At 38.7% G+C, this 21,501-nt stretch overlaps 1 protein-coding gene across 2 annotated transcripts in view; it reads right to left on the reverse strand.

Annotated features, from left to right (window-relative positions):
- Positions 1-21,501, reverse strand: part of ANAPC10 (anaphase promoting complex subunit 10) — a 163,066-nt gene that overhangs the window by 132,828 nt on the left and 8,737 nt on the right. For both annotated transcript variants that reach the window (XM_007496275.2, XM_056802744.1), the window contains one exon: positions 20,847-20,972. In XM_007496275.2, coding sequence (XP_007496337.1) covers positions 20,847-20,961 — 115 coding nt within the window. In that variant the 5' untranslated portion in view covers positions 20,962-20,972. The remainder of the gene's footprint in view (positions 1-20,846; positions 20,973-21,501) is intronic.

Consider the following 21,501-nt stretch of genomic DNA (forward strand, 5'->3'; position numbering starts at 1 on the left):
TTTTCCTGTTTCATTGTAAGCCTAACTCATATTTTCATTGTCTCAGAGATAAATAAACACATATACACATATCATATATTTTATCATAGAGTACATATATTTAACTATATGCTTAGAGAAAGAGGTGGAGTAACTAAGGAAGAGGCAGTAAATGTCTCTAAGTCAAAGAGGTATTTATTACACTGATTATTGCACTTAGCACATACCCTCTTTCCCCTTCCTAAGTTTTTTTTTTTGGAAACAGACCCGGCCCCCTCCCCTTCAGGAGGTCAAGCAGTTTTTACAGGCCCCAGAAAAGACTCTAATTAGTTGAAGGATAAGAATTAGGAAAGTCAGGAAACAAAAGGAACTTCAGGAATATCAAAGAGGTCCAGCTGAAATGCCAGGTAACATATAGCTAACTAGGGATGTGATTAAGTAACTGTGAAAGTAACCAGCCCCTGAGGACAAACCTAAGGATATCTGACCTCACAGTTATGTTTGTGATAAGGTTTGTTTGATTGTCAAATAAGAATCTGTATGTGAAAGGAAATAACTTTATATCTTATAACCTATATATATATATATATATATAAGTTTATAATTGAATTTGGGGGTGTTCGGATTCGTTTTATGAATTGCTCCATTGCAATAAGAGTAATGAATAGAGATACTAACTGATATTCTTAAATTCTAGTATGAATTAGGTATAATTGTAATAATGTTGATGGAATTTAATCAGGAATATAGCAATATTTGGAGCTAAAAGAAAACTAAACTGTAGGTTTTATTCTACTTTAGACAGGTTTTGAGGAGTGCATGTAAATGCTTTGTACTTCAGTTTGGTTAAACACTGAAACATTGCTAAAGGACTTAATCAAAGTTATTTGGGAGTTGTGGAGTTTAAACTAAAATCCACTGAGAGTAAATTATTATGAAAGAGGTTTGAAAAATTCAATATTTTAAATTATAGTAAGCTCACTTGTTAAAGAAGGATGGGACAAGGCTGTTAAGTAATAAATCTAAATTGAGCCAAGGAGTCTTCAGATAATTTGCTCAGAAGCTATTAACCCCTTCTTTGCACACAGGAAGGAGAAAGAAGTGCTTATAATTATTCTACACTGATACTTAGGGACTGAAATAGGGACCTCAAAGAGTTAACAACCACCATGTGATAGAACTTAAGATAAGTGTATTTTAATTGTAGATTCAGAGGTTTTAAGACTCTCAAACAAACAAACTTTGCCAGCCCTGTCTGACCAAGTAGCTTGTTTGAAGCTGTGGAATTTCAATGCAAACATTCCATGTCCAGAATGATAAGATTATTCAGCCAACGATATGTAGTTTCAGCCCTTCATTCTGTAAGACTACACTTTCCTGCTCTGTACATCATCCATTATATGGATGATATTCTTATCGCGGCTGAAGATGAATCTCAAATAAGCAAGTGCTATAGTCAATTGGAAATTACCTTGCAAAAATACCATTTAGTCATTGCTCAAGAAAAGATTCAAAAAACAAGTCCTGCACTCTATCTAGGGGCTCAGTTATATGCAACATCTGTTATGCCTCAAAAATACAATTAAGAAAGGACTGCTTTAATACCTTAAATGATTATCAGAAATTGTTAGGTAATATCAATTGGGTTAAGCAATATTCTTTTCTTACTACAACTGAATTACAACCATTATTCAAAATACTGGAAGGGAGTTCTGATTTGAATTTCCCTGGAACTTTGACACCTGAGGCCTCTCTTGCTTTAGATATAGTAGAAGATAAATTGAATCAGGCTCCACTTAACCATTATCAGTCTCAATTAGCCCGGGAAGTGACTATTTTTGCAACTTTAATGTTACCAACAGGTGCCTTAACTGAGAAACAAAGAGTCATTGAATGGTTTCATCTATAAAGCAAAACAGGAAAGGCTATACAGAGTTATGACTATCCTATGGCTCAATTAATATGGAAAAGCATAGAACATGTGGTCTCAGGTTTAGGATGGTATCCTCATGAAATCCGGGTATCCATGGCTAAAGATATACTACAGAAATATTTACAAAGTCACGACGAATGGTCTTTACTATTAGCATACTCCATTGCTATTACCACGTACACTCCACAAGGCTTATTTTCTTTTTTGTCACAACATCCTATTGTTTTTCCTCATATTCTAAGAGATCGTCCAGTATCAGGACCTAATATCTATGTTGATGCAAATGCTAATTACAAGACAGGAGTATACAAGGAAGGTAGCTCACCTGTCATTTTTACCACTCCTTATTCTTCTACCCAACAAAATGAATTAACAGCTGTTTTACTAGCTTTTTGGTTATTTCAGGAACCTTTCAACCTTATAATGGACTCTAAATATGTTTTTCAGTCTTTGCTGGGTATAGAACAAGCTATCATCAAATCTACTCAAAGCAATGTACAAATGTAAATTACAAACTGTCATATGACAAAGGACACATCCAGTATATGTCATGCATGTACACAGTCATACCAATCTGCCTGGACCTATTTTTAAAGGAAATGATATCATAGGTCAAGCTTTGATTGCTCAATGTTATCTAACTGATATACAATTAGCTGAGGAATCACATCATAGATTTCACCAAAATAGTACTGCTTTATGCCAAATGTTCCAACTCACTAAAGATCAAGTCAGAAGTATTGTTAAAAAATGTGCTAATTGTGTTCCAAACCACCCCCCACCCCCATGCATATTTGGTGTGAATCCCAGAGGCTTAAATAGTACAGATATATGGCAAATTGATGTGACCCATGAACTGTCCTTTGGACGACTTAAATATTTCCATGTTACTGTGGATACTTATTCAGGATTTTTATGGGCTTCCTGCTTGATGGGAGAAAAAACTTCTGATGTTATTAATCACTGCTTAATGACTTTTGAGATGGCTGATCGCCCCAGAATATTTAAAACAGATAATGGACCTGCTTATACTTCCAAACAATTTTTTTCTTTTTTGCCAAACTTAGGGTATTCACCTCACAGGTATCCCACACAATCCACAAGGACAAGCTATTGTGGAGCGCAGTTATGAAATACTAAAAACATTTCCTTTTAAAACAAAAAGGGGGAGACAGCACCCCACATTGATGATTGGCAATAGCTATATATACTATAAATAATTTGATCTTTATCTAGATCTGAAACATTTTTCTCTGCATTCTCTTATGAACAAAATTCAGGTACCACCACTCCTGTGCTCCTTGCCCCAGAACAAAAATGTGTCATGTGGAAAGATGATAATCAAACTTGGCAAGGAACACCCAGTGGTCCTGCAAGGCCGAGGTTTTGTTTGTGTCTCCACAGGTAAAGGCAGAGTATGGCTCCCTCCACGCTGAGTTCGAGAAATTGACCATAAAGAGAAGGACAAGAAGAGGATACAGGAAGCCTCGCAAGGAGACTTGACAACGTCTCCATAAGATACTGACTCTTCTGCTTCTATATTCCAGAATTTAAGTGCAGCTACTGGAGTAAAGAGATGGTCTTTGGGGAACAACCACCTTGGGTAGAGTATGTCAGCATAGGACACGCTTTACCGGAAGTCATCTTATATACAAAAACTAACTGATATTCCTGGCATTTACCATTTTGAGAGGCAAGCTAAGGACAACAATCAGGCCAACAATTTGTTTGTGCCTTTCAATTGGACTGGACTAGTTGAGGCACCCCCAGTGGGCCTCGCACAAGACTATCCTGCATGCCTGCCCCTCAGATCTCTGCAGGCACAGACTCTTTCTGGATAGGACCTTATCATGTAGACAAAGGGGTAAAATATGAAGATTACAGCCAACTGCAATATCTAGGTTGGCTAAGGGAATCTTGTGATAGTATTTGGGGACAAGAAAGACCTATTTGTCCATATGTGATGGGATATGAACAGAGACACTGTTAATATGTTTCTGCCCTTGCTATCATGTATTCATTGGAAAAATATGATTTGGGTGCATTGGCATAATGACACAAGGTGTATTGGATAGAAACTGGACTCTTATAAATTTCATGATTGTTTATAGGAGGATACAGCTCGCCTTTGTGGGTGATGCCCCCCAAAGCTAATTGGTTACATTCTGTTAATTTCACACAGATTTGGACTGATTATGGAAAGATAGCCCTGGCATTGGATAAAGTAAATATGTCTCATTATGTTAATGTTACTCATAATGGAAAAACCAGTAAATAGAAGTGTTACATTAGACAATCAAGCTAGACACTCAGGGGGATGGTATCACTCACTGGCAGATAGAGCAATGGAAAAACTGTCTCAACTAATCAGCTCTAGGAAAAGAAGATGTATTTCTTGCTTAGTTTTAGGTATTGTAGCCCTTATAGCTGCATTAACAGCTACAACTGTCAGTAGTGTACAAGGGTTTTTTATGCTTTACAACAAATATCTAAAGATGTATTGTTATTAACCAATCAAGTAGAAATTTTAGCAATTAAGGGGAAATTAAGGTGTGATTATCGCTATTCAGCCTTTTGCCTCCTTCCTGTTAAGGCTAACACGTCTGATGAATTTGAAGAAATTAGAAATGATTTACAAGGTCTTTGGTTAAAAAGCAATATCTCGGAGGATATCCAACTATTGAACCATATTATTGATGAGATGGATAGCTCTTTAGCTGAGGACCTTCATCCCAAACATATTGCTGATTCCTTGTACAATTGGATTAAATCAGGCCAAAGTTGGCTATCTCCTTTAGCTCAAATGAGTATAACTATATTGACTTTCATACTGTTCAGTTATCTTACTGATCCTTCTTCCCTGTCTGTTCCAATTCCTTTTGTCCAGCTTGAGTAAAATTGGCAAGACTTTCGCCCTACATAGATCACTGCTGCAAAACAAAAAGGGGGAATTGTAGTAGAGGTGGGCCTCCTCTTTCCCTTGTTTGTCTTTGCTTCAGACAAAGATGTGGATTAGCCTTTACCCATCCCAGGACCAAGGTAAGAACACTAAACATGAAGGAAGCAGGATAACATTTATGCAAAGCAAATTGTGATAAGGTGGGCGCCTCTTCTCCTTGTTTGCCCCTCTTCCCCTTGTTTGGATTTGCATTAGACAAAGATGTGGATTAACCTTTGAACACCTGCCTATCCCTGGACCAAGATTAGGGTTTCTGGAATGTAAAGTCATAAATTCAAAAGTTCTGTGTGAAGCAAATAAATTTGGCACTATTTCTCTCTTTCATATAGTGTCCCTCCTTTCTTTTGTTACTCTTCATTTTTCGTTACCCCAAGTAGGATCTCACAGGATTGGCTGACCCTGAGGAGGAGTCTTACATTAGCCCAAATATAATATGACATTTTTTTTCCCCTAATATGCACCTTTGGAAGTCACATTCACACTATATTTGAGCACTTTCAGCTTTGAAATCATAAGTTGTGTATTATGCACCTCAGCAAGGAAAAAGCATGGCTATTTCCTGAAGCAGATGGGAAATGCCAACCAAATGCCTGTTTGTTTTGATATTCCATCAAATGACACTGTTAATACTACAGGCAAAATCAGTATTGATAAAAACTACTGGAAATGAGAAAATTAGAATGATTGTGATGCATGCTCACAGCTAATGGGCAAAAACTGACTCCTGTGACCAAAAAAAAATATGGTTTTCAAGACTATGAATTGCCAAAACTGCAAAGATAATTTTAGTGTCTTGATTAAATCAAAAATAAGTGGTTGCCATGGGAAAATTTCCCAAATATGAAATACCCAAGTCAGCTGAGTTTTATGGAGATTTTAATTAATACGAATGAAGGAATTAAGGGAAGGGAGAGAGACAGAGTAAGAGGAAATAGTAGGAAAAGGCCTAGGCAAGCCTTAAGAGAGACTAGTCAGTCTTTTATTCACTCACCACAAGATTTTGTCCCAAGCAAAACTCCAACTAAGTTCAGAGAGCCAGCTCCTCCACACTAACTCCAAACTCCAACTAGTCCGAACTCCCCCGCTAAGTTCAGAGAGCCAGCTCCTTTTAAAGAGAAATTTCTCTTATGTCACCTCCCCTAAATTTTCACATCTACCAATCACAGTAGACGTTTTCCTAGGACTGCTCATTCTTAGTTCACAGAATTCTTTAATAAACACCTTCTCTGTGCAGACTAAAACTTCACACCTCTTTTGTTAAGCTTGCTTTTTGTAAGTTGCTTGACCTTTTAGTGATTAATTTAACCTTTATAGGTACTTAGCACCCTTTTGTATTAGATCTAAAAATAGACCTAGCTTAAGGTTTTAGCTTCACTATAAGTATGAGTTGGGGACTTTTCATTGTTCAGTAAGGAGTTTACAACATTATCTTCCTCTAAAGTAGGCCTAAGTATGGGTGGAATAATGTTAAAATTCCCAATACATTCCTGATCAAGTACCTCCATTGTTTAAAATGGGGAATAGCTTAGTCAGATCTTCTGAAGTAGAGACTGAGCAGTTTTTAAGATTCACACTCCTTACATAATTTTAAGGAATAAAACATTACCTAAGGTAAAGTTACTACCATCAGGAGTGATCTTTTGTGTGTAGAAATAGGGATGGATGAATGAAGAACCTGTGTTAGATTAATCAGTTGAATGTGATCTGGGGTAGGCGTCTGGGTGTGTTACTGAACTCAACATGCTCAAAGGACACCTGACTGAAAATGTGAAGAAGAAAACTGCTGAAATGTACAGACCTAGTTGTTATTCTCGGAGGAATGACATCGCAATTAAATATTGGAAGGGAGTTTCTCACAAGTATCTATAAAAGTAATATATATTGTAAAAGAAATTCTTAATTCCTTGGTCTATCTTAACTGGGGAAAAAGCTGGCTGGCTCAGTGGACAGAGTCAGGCCCAAACAAAAGAGGAACCCCTACAATATTTAATAAAAGCATAGGCATTAAAAATTCTTTAACTTGTTTTGAGGACCTTGAAACACTTTGAATATAAAGTGCCTACATTATTCATGAGTTAAGAGAAACTTGTAATTTAAAAGGAGAAAATAAAATGGGTGTTTCCTCTTTCTGAGTTACCCTTCAAAATACTTGGGATCACACTATATTTGGGGTCGTATTATATTCGGGCTAATGCGGTACAATTTCATAGGTAAAATATGATGGAAAATCATGAGCAGTTAACACCTCATAAAATATAGAAGCAATAGAAGGTAAAGCCATTTTAAATAATGTTAGTAGAAGACCCAATTAAACAAAGTCAGCCTGAACATATTATGGATGAAATTGAAAGAGAACAAAATTAATAAGATATACAAAGGTATTTAAAACAAAGTTTTTTTGTTTTTTTTTCCCTAACAAAGACAATAGAGCCACTATAGTTGGATTATACCATCATAATCCCAGGTACGCTTGAAAAAAATAGTAAAACTGTGATAAAGAAAACAAAGTTAGGAAAAGCAGTTAGATAAGAACAAGTGTACAGAGAGATCTCCACTGGAAGAAACAATTATGAGGGGACTCGGTCACAAAGTATCTCAAGATAGGGAAGATACTAAAGGCATGGAAAAAAATGTCAGATATTATTAAAATGCTAAGAATACAAAGACAAAATAAAACAACCCATATCCGGAATGAACTCATTCTAATCTAAGAGAGTAACATTTATTTAAGGCAAGTTAAAAATAAAATCTACAAATTAATGTCAGGGAAAAGGGATATAGGAACAAACCAACCATTCTTCCTCCTATATTACCTCAAAAGAAAAGGTATTCTCATTCCTTGCCAAAGCTAATCCTGGGATATTGCATGACTTACAGTCATTCAATATCACTAGAAAAATATGTGTTAAACACTCTTTATAGAAATAATGGCAGATCTAAATAACTATAGAAACAGTGATCAAGTTAATATAATAAAAATGATGAAGGTAATCTATATCAATTCACTTATTCTATGCCATACTAATCATTTTACCAACTGATACTTTACAGAGCTAGAAAAAATAATAAAATTAATCTGGAAGAACAAAATGTCAAGAACTTCAGGAGAAATAATGAACGAAAAAAATAGGAAAGAGACCTGGCATTATCAGGTCTCAAACTATACTACAAAGCAGTGACTTCAAAACAATCTGATGCAAAAGAAAACAAATACAGTAGCGTACTTGTTGATAAGCCAAGATTCCTGTATCATTCAAGAAAAATTGTTGGGAAGAACTGGTAAACAGTCTGGTAGAAAATAAAGGCTACCAACTTACACGATATTTCAAGAGAAACATGGATTGGGGTGTACGGGTGCTCAGGGAGGGGTAGTATCTCTGGTATGGAGGGCTTGTCGTGCCCTCCTGGGGCACCTCTCCAGCCTCTGACCCCCACCTGACACCCAGCTCTTACTTGTGGCTCCCAGTAGCTGCTATCATGCGGCAGCGGCCACACCCTGGGCAATGCCTTCCACAGGCCGGCGAAACCTTGTGAGGGTAGCCATCCAGTCATCGACCCCTGGTGAACCAGGGCTTTGCTCACCCAGCATGTGAAGACTGCTTCGGCGGAACAGGCGGAAGAAACCAATAAGAAGGTTCAACAGCTGAGATGGCAACACAGCAAAGCACTATGGAGTGCTTAGGGCGTGTTGGAGCACAAAAGACAACACAGCCATCCAATGCAGGTGAGGAAGTCTCCAGGTGTAACGACTTTTCGTGCCACTGGACCCAGGCTTCCAACGCCGAGAGAGTGGGACTGTCTCTGTGCATCGACATTTCCACTTAAATCTCCTCACACACAAGTATCTTTGTGCACACTCATCTATCCTAATCCCGTCCACCCTCTTCAAGACCTGCGGCGATGGGGCAACGCAACAGGTAGAGGTGACCACTGGCAGTTGTAGTCACGATCCTGCACGTAGGCGGCCTACAGACCAGTGGTCGCTCGGCTCTGTAGGGCAGCAGAGACGTTCGGCAGCATCCTGGGCAACTGAGCAGCCCTCTCTAGGACAGCACTGCTCACCTTAATCAAGGGAGGGGACTAGAAAAAGTGTCCCAAATATTGCCTGCCCTACAAACACCCGGTCAGCACACCGCGGCTGGGGGGTCATCCCTTTAAGCGGTCGAAATCAAAAGAAACTAAATACAAAGAAACTCCTACTAGGAGCATGGAACATCAGAACATTACTTGATAGAGAGAATACCCCAAGACCTGAGAGAAGAACAGCTCTAACCGGTAAAGAACTAGCACGATATAACATCGACATCGCAGCCTTAAGTGAAACACGCTTACCAGAAGAGGGATCACTCAGCAAATCCACCACTGGATACACCTTCTTCTGGAAAGGTAGAGCCACAAATGAAGACAGAATCCATGGTGTTGGCCTGGCTATGAAGACCAGTTTGCTCAAACAGCTGCCAGACTTGCCTGTGGGCATCAGCAAGAGGCTCATGAAGATCCATTTACCTCTCAGCAAAGACCGGTATGCCACAATCATCAGCACATATGTCCCAACACTGACCAGCACAGAGGAGACCATTGAGCAGTTCTACTCTGACCTGAGTGCCGTCCTGCATTCAGTGACCACAAATGACAAGTTTATACTACTGGGAGACTTCAATGCCCGCATTGGCCAGGACCATGAAAGATGGAAAGGAATGCTTGGCAAACACAACGTGGGCAAAATGAACAACAACGACCTACTGCTACTAAGCAAATGCTCAGAGTTCGAACTCACCATCCCGAACACTGTGTTCAGAATGGCGAACAAATATAAAACAACGTGGATGCACGCACAATCAAAACAGTGGCATCTCATTGACTACATCATTGTACACCTGTGAGAAATCCAGGATGTAAAGATCACCAGAGTCATGAGAGGAGCTGAATGCTGGACAGACCACCGATCGGTTAGAGCGACTCTTCAAATGTGCATTGCACCTTGCCATCCAAAACGCTCCCAGACAGTCCGCGCATTTTACGTGAGTCGTCTTAGAGATCCATCTTATTTGCAAACATTCCAGTTATGCCTGGATGACAAGCTGTCTGTCAAGGGACCACTCACTGGAAGCTCAACCGAGAAATGGAACCAGTTCAGAGATGCAGTGAAGGAAACATCAAAGGCAGTCCTAGGCCCAAAACAACGCAACCACCAGGACTGGTTCCACGAGAACAACATTGCTATTGAAGACCTATTGAGCAAAAAGAACAATGCCTTTATGGAGTGGCAAAATAACCCAAACTCTGCTCCTAAAAGACAGATTCAAGTCTCTCCAAGCCACGGCGCAGCGTGAGATCAAGAAGATGCAAAACTGATGGTGGGAAAAAAAGGCAGAAAAAATCCAGCACTTTGCTGATACGAAAAACTACAAATAATTTTTCAGTGCCCTCAAGACTGTCTATGGGCCATTAAAACCCACCACCACTCCATTGCTATCCTCTAACGGTGACACTCTCATAAAAGATATAAAAAGGCATCAGCAACAGGTGGAAAGAACACTTCAGTCAGCTTTTCAACCGACCCTCTTCAGTCGACCAAAGCGCCCTTGACCAGATCCCCCAAAACCTCACCATTGAACAACTTGACGTCCCTCCTTCAATAGAGGAAGTCCAAAATGCCATTAAACAAATGAGTGCAGGCAAGGCACCCGGTAAAGACGGGATCCCAACTAAGGTATACAAGGTCTTAAATGGAAAGGCTCTCCAGGCATTCCACATAGTGCTGACCAGCATATGGGAAGAGGAAGACATGCCCCCAGAACTCAGAGATGCCTCCATCGTAGCCCTATACAAGAACAAAGGCACACAAGCAGCCTATTACAACTACAGAGGCATCTCACTACTCTCCACTGCTGGAAAGATCCTCGCCCGTGTTATACTCAACAGATTCCTGTCATCTGCTTCAGAGCAGAACCTGCCTGAATCGTAATGTGGCATCCGACCAGACCACAGCACCATCGACATGGTCTTCACGGTGAGGCAAATGCAGGAAAAATGCCTTGAGCAGAACCTAAGTCTCTATATTGTCTTCATAGACCGGACAAAGGCTTTCGACACAGTGAACACGAACGCATTGTGGGTGATCCTCAGCAAGCTTGGTTGCCCAGCAAAATTCGTCAAACTGATCCAGCTCTTTCATGTCGACATGACAGGGGAAATCCTATCTGGTGGAGAGACTTCCGATCGCTTCAACATCTCCAATGGTGTGAAACAAGGCTATGTCCTCGCTCTGGTACTATTCAACCTATCCTTCACCCAAGTATTATGACATGCTGTGATGGATCTAGACCTGGGTGTCTACATCAAATACCGACTGGATGGCTCACTATTCAACCTTCTCCACCTGACTGCAAAAACAAAGACAACAGAGAGACTCATCCTGGAAGCTCTCTTTGCAGATGACTGTGCTCTTATGGCCCACCAAGAAAATCACCTTCAAACCATTGTGGACAGGTTCTCTACCGCAACAAAACTGTTTGGCCTGACTATCAGCCTCAGCCAAACAGAGGTGCTGTTCCAACCTGCACCAGGGAGGCCAACGAACCAGCCGTGCATTACGATCGACGGCACGCAGCTTTCTAACGTCAACACTTTCAAGTACCTGGGCAGCACCATCGCCAACGACGGGTCCCTAGACCATGAGATCAATGCCAGGATCCAAAAGGCTAGCCAGGCACTCGGGCAGCTGCGCTGCAAAGTCCTCCAACACAGAGGTGTAAGCACTGCAACGAAGCTCAAAGTAAATAACGCAGTGGTCCTCAGCTCTCTCCTGTATGGTTGTGAGACATGGACACTGTACCAAAAGCACATGAAACAGCTGGAGCAATTCCACCAACACTCTCTCTGGTCTATCATGAGGATCCGATGGCAGGACTGAATCACCAATCAGGAAGTCCTCGACAGAGCCAACTCCACCAGCATCGAAGTAATGATCCTCAAAACCCAGCTAGAATGTTCTGGACACGTCATCTGCAAGGACCCATAGCGAATACCAAGACAGGTATTCTATAGTGAACTGTCAGCTGGACTCAGGAAACAAGGTCGACCAAAGAAAAGATTCAAGGATCAGCTAAAGTCAAACTTGAAGTGGGCTGGCATAACACCAAAGCAACTAGAACTCGCTGACTCTGTCAGAAGCACCTGTCGAACCCACATTAACCATGCTGCCACCACCTTTGAAGATGAACGACGTCGACGTCTTACCTCTGCGCGTGAACGCCAACACCAGGCCACAACTGCATCTCCCGTAATAATGGGCGTCCCATGCCCCATGTGCCACAAACTCTGCGCCTCAGTCTTTGGACTCCAAAGCCACATGAGGGTACATCAATAGATGATAATGCACAAAGACAATACTCATTCTCAGTCACCGAGAGACTACCACTATATTATATACTATAATATCAAATGGATATATAATTTAAGATAATAAACAAATTACAATGCAAGGAAGAAACTACCTTTAAGATCTCTGAACAGGAACAAAGAAATCAAGGACAGAGAGGATTACATAACACAAAATGGACAAATTTTATTACAATTTTTAAAGTTTTTGTACAAACAAATCAATATAGCTAAAACTAAAAGGGAAGCTGGTAAGCTGGAGGGGAAGGAGGAAGGGAAAGATCCTTGCAAATTTTTCTGATAAGGAACATATTTCCAAGCTATATAAATAAGTGATTTACATTTTTAAAAATAAGTGCCATTCCGGGGCGGAGTCAAGATGGCAGCTTAGCAAGCAGCAAAAGTTCAGACCTCGTGGAAGACCCCTCCTTAACCAATACAGACTGAATGCTCCTAGGGCACTGAAATTCAATCTGAACAACAGGACAGAAGAGGGGAACCCTCCTTCTGGACTCAAATCAAAAAGTACGCCCCCCAAAAGCCGGAATCCGAGAATACTCAGGGCTAAGGGGAAGGCAGAGGGTAGGTCCCAGGACCCCTCCCCCACAACCCAGAGGGCTGAGCCCCCAGCAGCAGCGGGAACCTATGAGCAGGTAAAGGTGCTGGTTTGCAGGGTCTACCTTGGGAGCAGCGGGGTGCCGGGCTTGGAGCATCCAGCTTGGACAGCGGGGAGGAAGCCAGGGAGAAAAGGGCAGTGGCTGGGTCCCTCCATAGGGCTCCAGTCTCACCATTGCCTCGGGGCACATCCAGACCAATCCAGTTAAATCTAATCCCATCAGAACTCCTCACAGTTTAGGGAGGTGGGAAAAGGCACTTGCGGACAGCGGAAAAGCAGCTGGAGAAAACTGGAGAGAGCCTGGGCGGCCCAGCCTTCCAGGAGTCTTCAGAGCCTCAGAGCTTCATACCACATACAGCCCAGCCCAGTTGAACTCAATCCAATCAAAAGCCTCCAGAGGACAGGGAAGCTAACATTCCTCCCCTAGAGACTGTACCAAGAGATCTGACAAAGCTCCAAGAGGGGAGACTGACAGCCCCAAAACCAAAACAAAATGAGAGGAGCAAGAGCACAGCCAAATACGGGGAGCAAAGAAGCATTAACTTGAGCAAACAACAGAAAAAGAAGAAAGAAATTACAATAGACAGCTTCTGCACAGGTAATGAGCAAAGAGCGAATGAAACAGAGGGGGAGGACCCAGCAAAGGAAAAATCAGAAATCCCAGCGAATTGGATACAGGCTTTGGAAGAACTCAAAATGCAATTCAAAACACAATTAAGAGAGGCTGAAGACAATTGGGAAAAGAACTTAAAAACTAAGATAAGTCATCTGGAAACAGAAAATAGTGTCTTGAAAGTCAAATTCAACCAGCTGGAAAATGAGGCAAAGGAGATGAAAGATGAGGCAAAGCAGATGAAAGATGAGGTGAAGAAGATGAAAGATGCCCTCCAAAGAAAATCCAACCAAAAGGAAAAGGACGACCAAAAAACTAAGGATGAAATCCAGTCTTTAAGAATCAGAATACAACAACTAGAATCGAACGACCTCACAAGGCAGCAGGACACTATAAAACAAAACCAAAAGAATGAAAAAATTGAGGAAAATATGAAGCATCTCATTCACAAAACAGAGGATTTAGAAAATCGTTCAAGGAGAGACAATTTAAGGATTATTGGCCTACCAGAAGACCATGACAAAAGAAAAAGCCTGGACATTATATTACAGGAAATTATTAAAGAAAACTGCCCTGAAATCCTTGAACAAGAGGGAAAAGTGGATATTGATAGAATCCACAGATCACCTCCTGTACTTAATCCCCAACTGACAACACCCAGGAATGTTATAGCCAAATTCAAGAACTATAAGACCAAAGAAAAGATATTACAAGCTGCCAAGAAGAAGTCATTCAGATACCAAGGAACCACAGTGAGGATAACTCAGGATCTGGCTGCATCCACACTGAAAAAAAGAAAGGAATGGAATACGATATTACGGAAAGCAAGGGAACTAGGTCTACAACCAAGAATCAACTACTCAGCAAAACTGACTATATTCTTACAGGGGAAAGTATGGTCATTTAACAAAATAGAAGAATTCCAAGAATTTGTAAAGAAAAGACAAGACCTGAACAGAAAATTTGATGTCCAAGCACAGGACTCAAGAGAATCATCAAAAGGTAATTAAAAATGAGGGGAAAAAAGAAAAACAAAAACAAAAAAAATTTTTACAAGACACAATAAGTTAAAACGATATATATCCCTATAAGAATAGAGGTCATTGGTAACTCTTAAAAACTGTTGTTATTACCTGGGCAGCAAAAAGAAGTATACTTAGAGGGAACAGCAACAAACTGTATAGGATGAAAGGACAAGACATAAATAGGTATATAGATATATGCATGCAAAAATACATACTCATGAGTATGCATATATATATATATACATATATATATAACTAGTGCTTAAAATAGGTTAATATTAAAAGAAATGGGAAAAGAAACAAATGGGGGTAAATTTATATGTCATAAAGAAGCTCATGGTGGGAGGGGGGAAAACATCAATACACTGGAAGGGTAAAGAGGTCAGAGACAGGAAATACTCAACTTTTACGTGCTTTGAAAGTGACTCAAAGAGGGAAAAACAATCCAATCCATTGGGGGCAGAGAATAGATTTACACCCTATAGGGGAGTAGAAGGGTAACAAAAGGTCTGGTGGGGAGTGAAGCAGTACAAAAGAGGGAGGGAGCGGGGGGTTAATTTTAGAAAGACTACAGGGAAAATAAGGTGGGGATAAATAGGGAGGGGAGTAGAAAGGGAAGTAAAATAAGGGTGGGAACAAGGGGGACTGTTCAAAAGCAAACATTGGTGTAGAAGAAAATAGTGAAAGAAGAAAAGGCAGGGAAAGGAGCAGAAATCAAAATGCTGGGAAATACACAGCTAGTAATCATAACTCTGAATGTGAATGGAATGAGCTCACCCATAAAACGCAAGCTAATAACAGAGTGGATTAGAGTCCAAAACCCTACCATATGCTGTCTACAAGAAACATATGAGAAAGGTAGATACACATAGGGTGAAAGAAGAGGGTGGAGCCAAATCTATTGGGCATCAACTGACAAAAAGAAGGCAGGAGTCGCAATCATGATATCTGACAAAGCCAAAGTAAAAATAAATCTAGTTAAAAGAGATAGGGACGGTAATTACATCCTGATAAGCAGTATAGACAGTGAGGAAATATCTGTACTCAACATGTATGCATCAAATGGCATAGCATCCAAATTTCTAAAGGAGAAACTAGAGGAACTCAAGGTCGAAATAGATAGAAAAACTATACTAGTGGTAGACCTGAACTTTCCTCTATCCGAGCTAGATAAATCAAACCAAAAAATAAATAAGAGGTAAGAGAAGTGAATGAAATCTTAGAAAAATTAGAGTTAGTAGACATGAGAAAAATAAATAGGACCAAAAGGAATATACCTTCTTTTCTGCAGCACATGGTACATTCACAAAAATTGACCATGTATTAGGGCATAAAAATATTGCAAAAGAACAGAAATAATAAATGCAATCTTCTCAGATCACAATGCAATGAAAATAATAATTAGTAAGGGAACATGGAGAGGTAAATCAAAAATTAATTGGAAATTAAACAATACAATTCTCCAAAACCAGTTAAAGAACAAATCATAGAAACAACTAATAACTTCATTGAAGAAAATGACAATGATGAGACATCCTTTCAAACCCTATGGGATGCAGCCAAAGCAGTACTCGGGGAAATTTATATCCTTGAGATTATATATTAACAAATTAAGAAGGGCAGAGGTCAATGAATTGGGCATGCAAATTAAAAAATTAGAAAGTGAACAAATTAAAAATCCTCAGATGAAGACAAAATTAGAGATCTTAAAACTCAAAGGAGAAATTAATAAAATTGAAAGTCAAAGAACTATTGATTTAATACATAAGACTAGAAGCTGGTACTTTGAAAAAACAAATAAAATAGACAAAGTACTAGACAGTCTAATTAAAAAAAGGAAAGAAATAAACCAAATTGACAGTATCCAAGATGAAAAAGGAGACCTCACCTCTAATGAAGAGGAAATTAAGGCAATCATTAAAAACTACTATGCCCAGTTATATGGCAACAAATAGGGCAATCTAGGTGATATGGATGAATACTTACAAAAATATAAATTGCCTAGACTAAAAAAGGAAGAAATAAATTACCTTAACAACCCCATTTCAGAAAAAGAAATTGAACAAGCCATCAAAGAACTCCCTAAGAAAAAATCCCCAGGTCCAGATGAATTCATAAATGAATTCTATTGAACATTCAAAGAACAACTAATCCCAATATTAAACAAACTATTTGACAGAATAGGCCAAGAAGGAGTTCTACCAAATTCATTCTACAACACAAACATGGTACTGTTCCAAAAGCCAGGCAGGTCAAAAGCAGAGAAAGAAAACTATAGACAAATCTCCCTAAAGAATATAGATGCAAAAATCTTAAATAGGATACTAGCAAAAAGACTCCAGCAAGTCATCACAAGGGTCATCCACTATGACCAGGCAGGATTCATACCAGGAATGCAAGGATGGTTCAATATTAGGAAAAACATCCACATAATTGACCATATTAACAAACAAACTGACAAAAATCACATGATTATCTCAATAGATGCAGAAAAAGCCTTTGATAAAATACAACACCCATTCCTAATAAAAACACTAGAAAGCATAGGAATAGAAGGGCCTTTCCTAAAAATAATAAACAGTATATATCTATAACCATCAGCAAACATCATCTGCAATGGGGATAAACTAGAAGCCTTTCCAATAAGATCAGGAGTAAAACAAGGATGCCCATTATCACCTCTATTATTTAACATTGTACTAGAAACACTAGCAGTAGCAATTAGAGAAGAAAAAGAAATTGAAAGTATTAAAATTGGCAATGAGGAGACCAAGCTATCACTCTTTGCAGATGATATGATGGTTTACTTAAGGAATCCTAGAGAATCAATCAAAAAGTTACTCTAAATAATCAACAACTTTAGCAAAGTTGCAGGATACAAAATAAACCCACATAAGTCATCAGCATTTCTATATATCTCTAACCCATTTCAGCAACAAGAATTAGAAAGCGAAATACCATTCAAAATCACCCTAGACAATATAAAATACTTAGGAATCTATCTGCCGAGACAAACACAGGAACTATATGAACTCAACTACAAAACACTTTCCACACAGCTAAAACTAGATCTAAACAATTGGAAAAACATTGATTGCTCATGAGTAGGACGAGCTAACATAATAAAAATGACAATCCTACCCAAATTAATTTACCTATTTAGTGCCATACCCATTGAACTACCAAAAAACTTCTTTACTGAATTAGAAAAAACCATAACTAAGTTCATTTGGAAGAACAAAAGATCAAGGATATCCAGGGAAATCATGAAAAAAAAATGCAAAGCAAGGAGGACTTGCAGTCCCAAATCTCAAACTATACTATAAAGCAGTGGTTATCAAAACAATTTGGTACTGGCTACGAGACAGAAAGGAGGATCAGTGGAACAGACTTGGCGTAAATGATCTCAGCAAGACAGTTTATGACAAACCCAAAGACCCCAGCTTTTGGGACAAAAATCCATTATTTGATAAAAACTGCTGGGAAAATTGGAAGACAGTGTGGGAGAGATTAGGTTTGGATCAACACCTCACACCCTACACCAAGATAAATTCTGAATGGGTGAATGACTTGAACATCAAGAAGGAAACTATAAGTAAATTAGATGAGCACAGAATAGTATACATGTCAGAACTTTGGGAAGGGAAAGATTTTAAAACCAAGCAAGACTTAGAAAGAGTCACAAAATGTAAAATAAATAATTTTGACTACATCAAATTTAAAAGTTTTTGTACAAACAAAACCAATGTAACTAAAATCAGAAGGGTAGCAACAAATTGGGAAACAATCTTCATAAAAACCTCTGACAAAGGTTTAATTACTCAAATTTATAAAGAGCTAAATCAATTGTACAAAAAATCAAGCCATTCTCCAATTGATAAATGGGCAAGGGAAATGAAACAGGCAGTTCTCAGCCAAAGAAATCAAAACCATTAATAAGCACATGAAAAAGTGTTCTATATCTCTTATAATCAGAGAGATGAAAATCAAAACAACTCTGAGGTATCACCTAACACCTAGCAGATTGGCTAACATAACAGCTATGAAAAGTAATTAATGCTGGAGGGAATGTGGCAAAGTAGGGACACTAATTCATTGCTGGTGAAGTTGTGAATTCATCCAACCATTCTGGAGGGCAATTTGGAACTATGCCCAAAGGGCAATAAAATACTGTCTGCCCTTTGATCCAGCCATAGCACTGCTGGGCTTGTACCCCAAAGAGATAATAAGGAAAAAGACTTGTACAAGAATATTCATAGCTGCACTCTTTGTGGTGGCCAAAAATTGAAAATGAGGGGATGCCCTTCAATTGGGGAATGGCTGAACAAATTGTGGTATATGTTGTTGATGCAATACTATTGTGCTAAAAGGAATAATAAAGTGGAGGAATTCCATGGAGACTGAAACAACCTCCAGGAAGAGATGCAGAGAGAAAGGAGCAGAACCAGGAAAACATTGTACACAGAGACTGATAAATTGTGGTACAATCGAAGGTAATGGACTGTTTTTCTTTTAACTTAGAAAGAAATATATGAGATAATGAAAAGTGAAATGAATAGAACCAGGAGAACATTATACTCAGCCACAGAACTAATTCTAGAATAATAAACTGAGAATGTTACCCCCAGAAAATGAACAGAAAGATAAAACATGAAAGACTTAATTTATATGGACATGTTGGCCTCCCTGAAAATATCCTAAGTGATGCACGAAGGGTGCAGAGGGGTTGGGAAATTTGTGGACAAGTTCTATAATGTAGATATGAAGAAAGGTAAGAGATTTGTAATTTCATTTGTGTAATATCTTTTTTCTTTATATATGGAAATGCTTGTTTTGTTTGGATTTGTAAACATTTGGGATATATATATATATATATATATATATATGGAGTCTATTCCCAAAAAGAGATTAAAGAAAGATGAAAAATGTCCTTGTTTTCAAAATACTTATACAAGCTCTTTTTTTTTTTCATGGTGGTAAATAACTGGAGACTAAGAGGGTATACAATAATTGAGGAATGGCTCAATAATTGTAACATATCAAAGTAATGTATATTATCCTTAATAGGAGAGGTAGCATGGTATAATGGCTATAGCCAATCTCAGAGTCAGGTACATCCAGATTCAAGTCTGTTACAAATAAATTAATAACTCCAGGTTCTTATTTTCCATAGTTTATTAATAATCACTTGAAATAAAGAAAGCAAATAGGTAGAAGTTTAAAGCCTATTTTCTAACCTAAGTCTGACCACATGGTTGCTCTACCTGCATGGCTATCAGCCAGCCTCTTGTGCTATCACTTAGGGGAATAGAGACTCCAGGTCATGCCCACACCCTTTTATTCTCCATCTCACGCACGTATCCCTGTGTGTTCACCTTCATTGACACAGCACCTGCACGCAAAGTGGGATGAACTGGTTCGACAGTCCAAGAGGGGAAGGGGATAAAATACCCTTTACACAAGTCCTACCCATGCTACATGTTGACTATATTATCATAGCAAAGTCACTTCAGCCCTAAGTGCCTATGCAGGGACAGGAAAATTTTAAGACTGTCAACTGAAGAATAGATGTTTATTTTTATAGAAAGAGTTTTCTTATTGGCAGTTCCCTATACCAATGAAATTATCGTTCTGACACCCCAAAATTCTTAGTGACTAAAATAATGGAAATCATATAATTTATTCTACTCAAATTTTTTTTTTTTTACTAAGCAGAATCTAACATACAAAGTGGAAATACCATCCATTGCATGTCACAGTTTAACACTATATAAAGCTAAATATTTGGCAAGGCAGTGGTGACTCTAGTATATCTTTTGTCTAATGCAAGATTTCCAAGTGACCATGTCATGATTTATAAAGATGAAGCAGTTGTCTTTTTCAGTGTCTCCAAATTAGCAAGGAATTTAATAGCCCTATGTCTATGGCCATGTCTAATTCCCCAATAATAATCATAATTACAGCAGTACAGTTGAGGTGGGAGCAAGAAGAATAATATAAATATCCTTATAATCTCAGAGTAGTATAAGCACAATGTAAATTTTATAGGAAGATTGGATTTTAGAGTTATATTGCTCTGTGATCTGATTCCAAAAAACAGTTTCTCCTTTGGTGTGTATTATAATCCCTTGATACTTTCATGGTCTGTGCAACTGCCATTCACATATTTCCATAAATTTTCCAAAGTATCTAAACAACACAATAAAGACTTGAAATATCCAAGGTTAGCACTTTATAAACTATAAAATGAATGTCATTCTCATTGACAGTAAGTTTTAAATTCAGTATAGAAAGAAAGGGAAATATAACTGTTGCAAAACAAAGTATTATTTTTTTACCTGGCTTACAAGATGAGAGTGACCAAACAGCCTGTGAACCTATTTCACGCACAGTCCCAGTCCTTTCCAATTGTTTAGGGTCAGCACCAGGTGGTGTCTTGTTCGGTGTGGTCATTTTTCACTCTTCTAAAAAGAAAGAATATGGACAGATTACAAAAAGACTTTTCAGGATTAATAAAGAAAAGCTAAAATCTTTAATTATATCTTCTCACTGTTAGTTTATAGGAAACTACAGAAAATATTTTAAATTCCTCATGCCTGGAAATGTACCTACACCCTGGTAACAAAAGAGTAAGTCAGAAACCAGGATATAAACAATGTCCACAAACTAAAATAACAAGAACCTTAAATTAGAGGTAACAATCTGGTGAAATAACAGCAGAGAATGCTAATACCTACCCCCCTCCTCCACATTGACAGAGCTGCAAAACAGGCTTGTGCTCTCAAATTCTCTTGTTGCAGCTGCAGTCTCCGTTAGCATACCCCCTGCCCTTTTCCTCACCCCATCATTCTGTGGCAAGAAACCATATAACTTAACTTTGTATACACAAAAACACACATACAAAGCTCTTAGAAGAATGTAGAAGCATAGAGAAGAATGAAATGCTTGACATGGAAGGAGGCAGGATAGTTCAAGGTTCTGCCCTTGGAAGAA

The sequence above is a fragment of the Monodelphis domestica genome, chromosome 6 (genome assembly GCF_027887165.1).
Source record: "Monodelphis domestica isolate mMonDom1 chromosome 6, mMonDom1.pri, whole genome shotgun sequence".
Taxonomy (NCBI): domain Eukaryota; kingdom Metazoa; phylum Chordata; class Mammalia; order Didelphimorphia; family Didelphidae; genus Monodelphis; species Monodelphis domestica.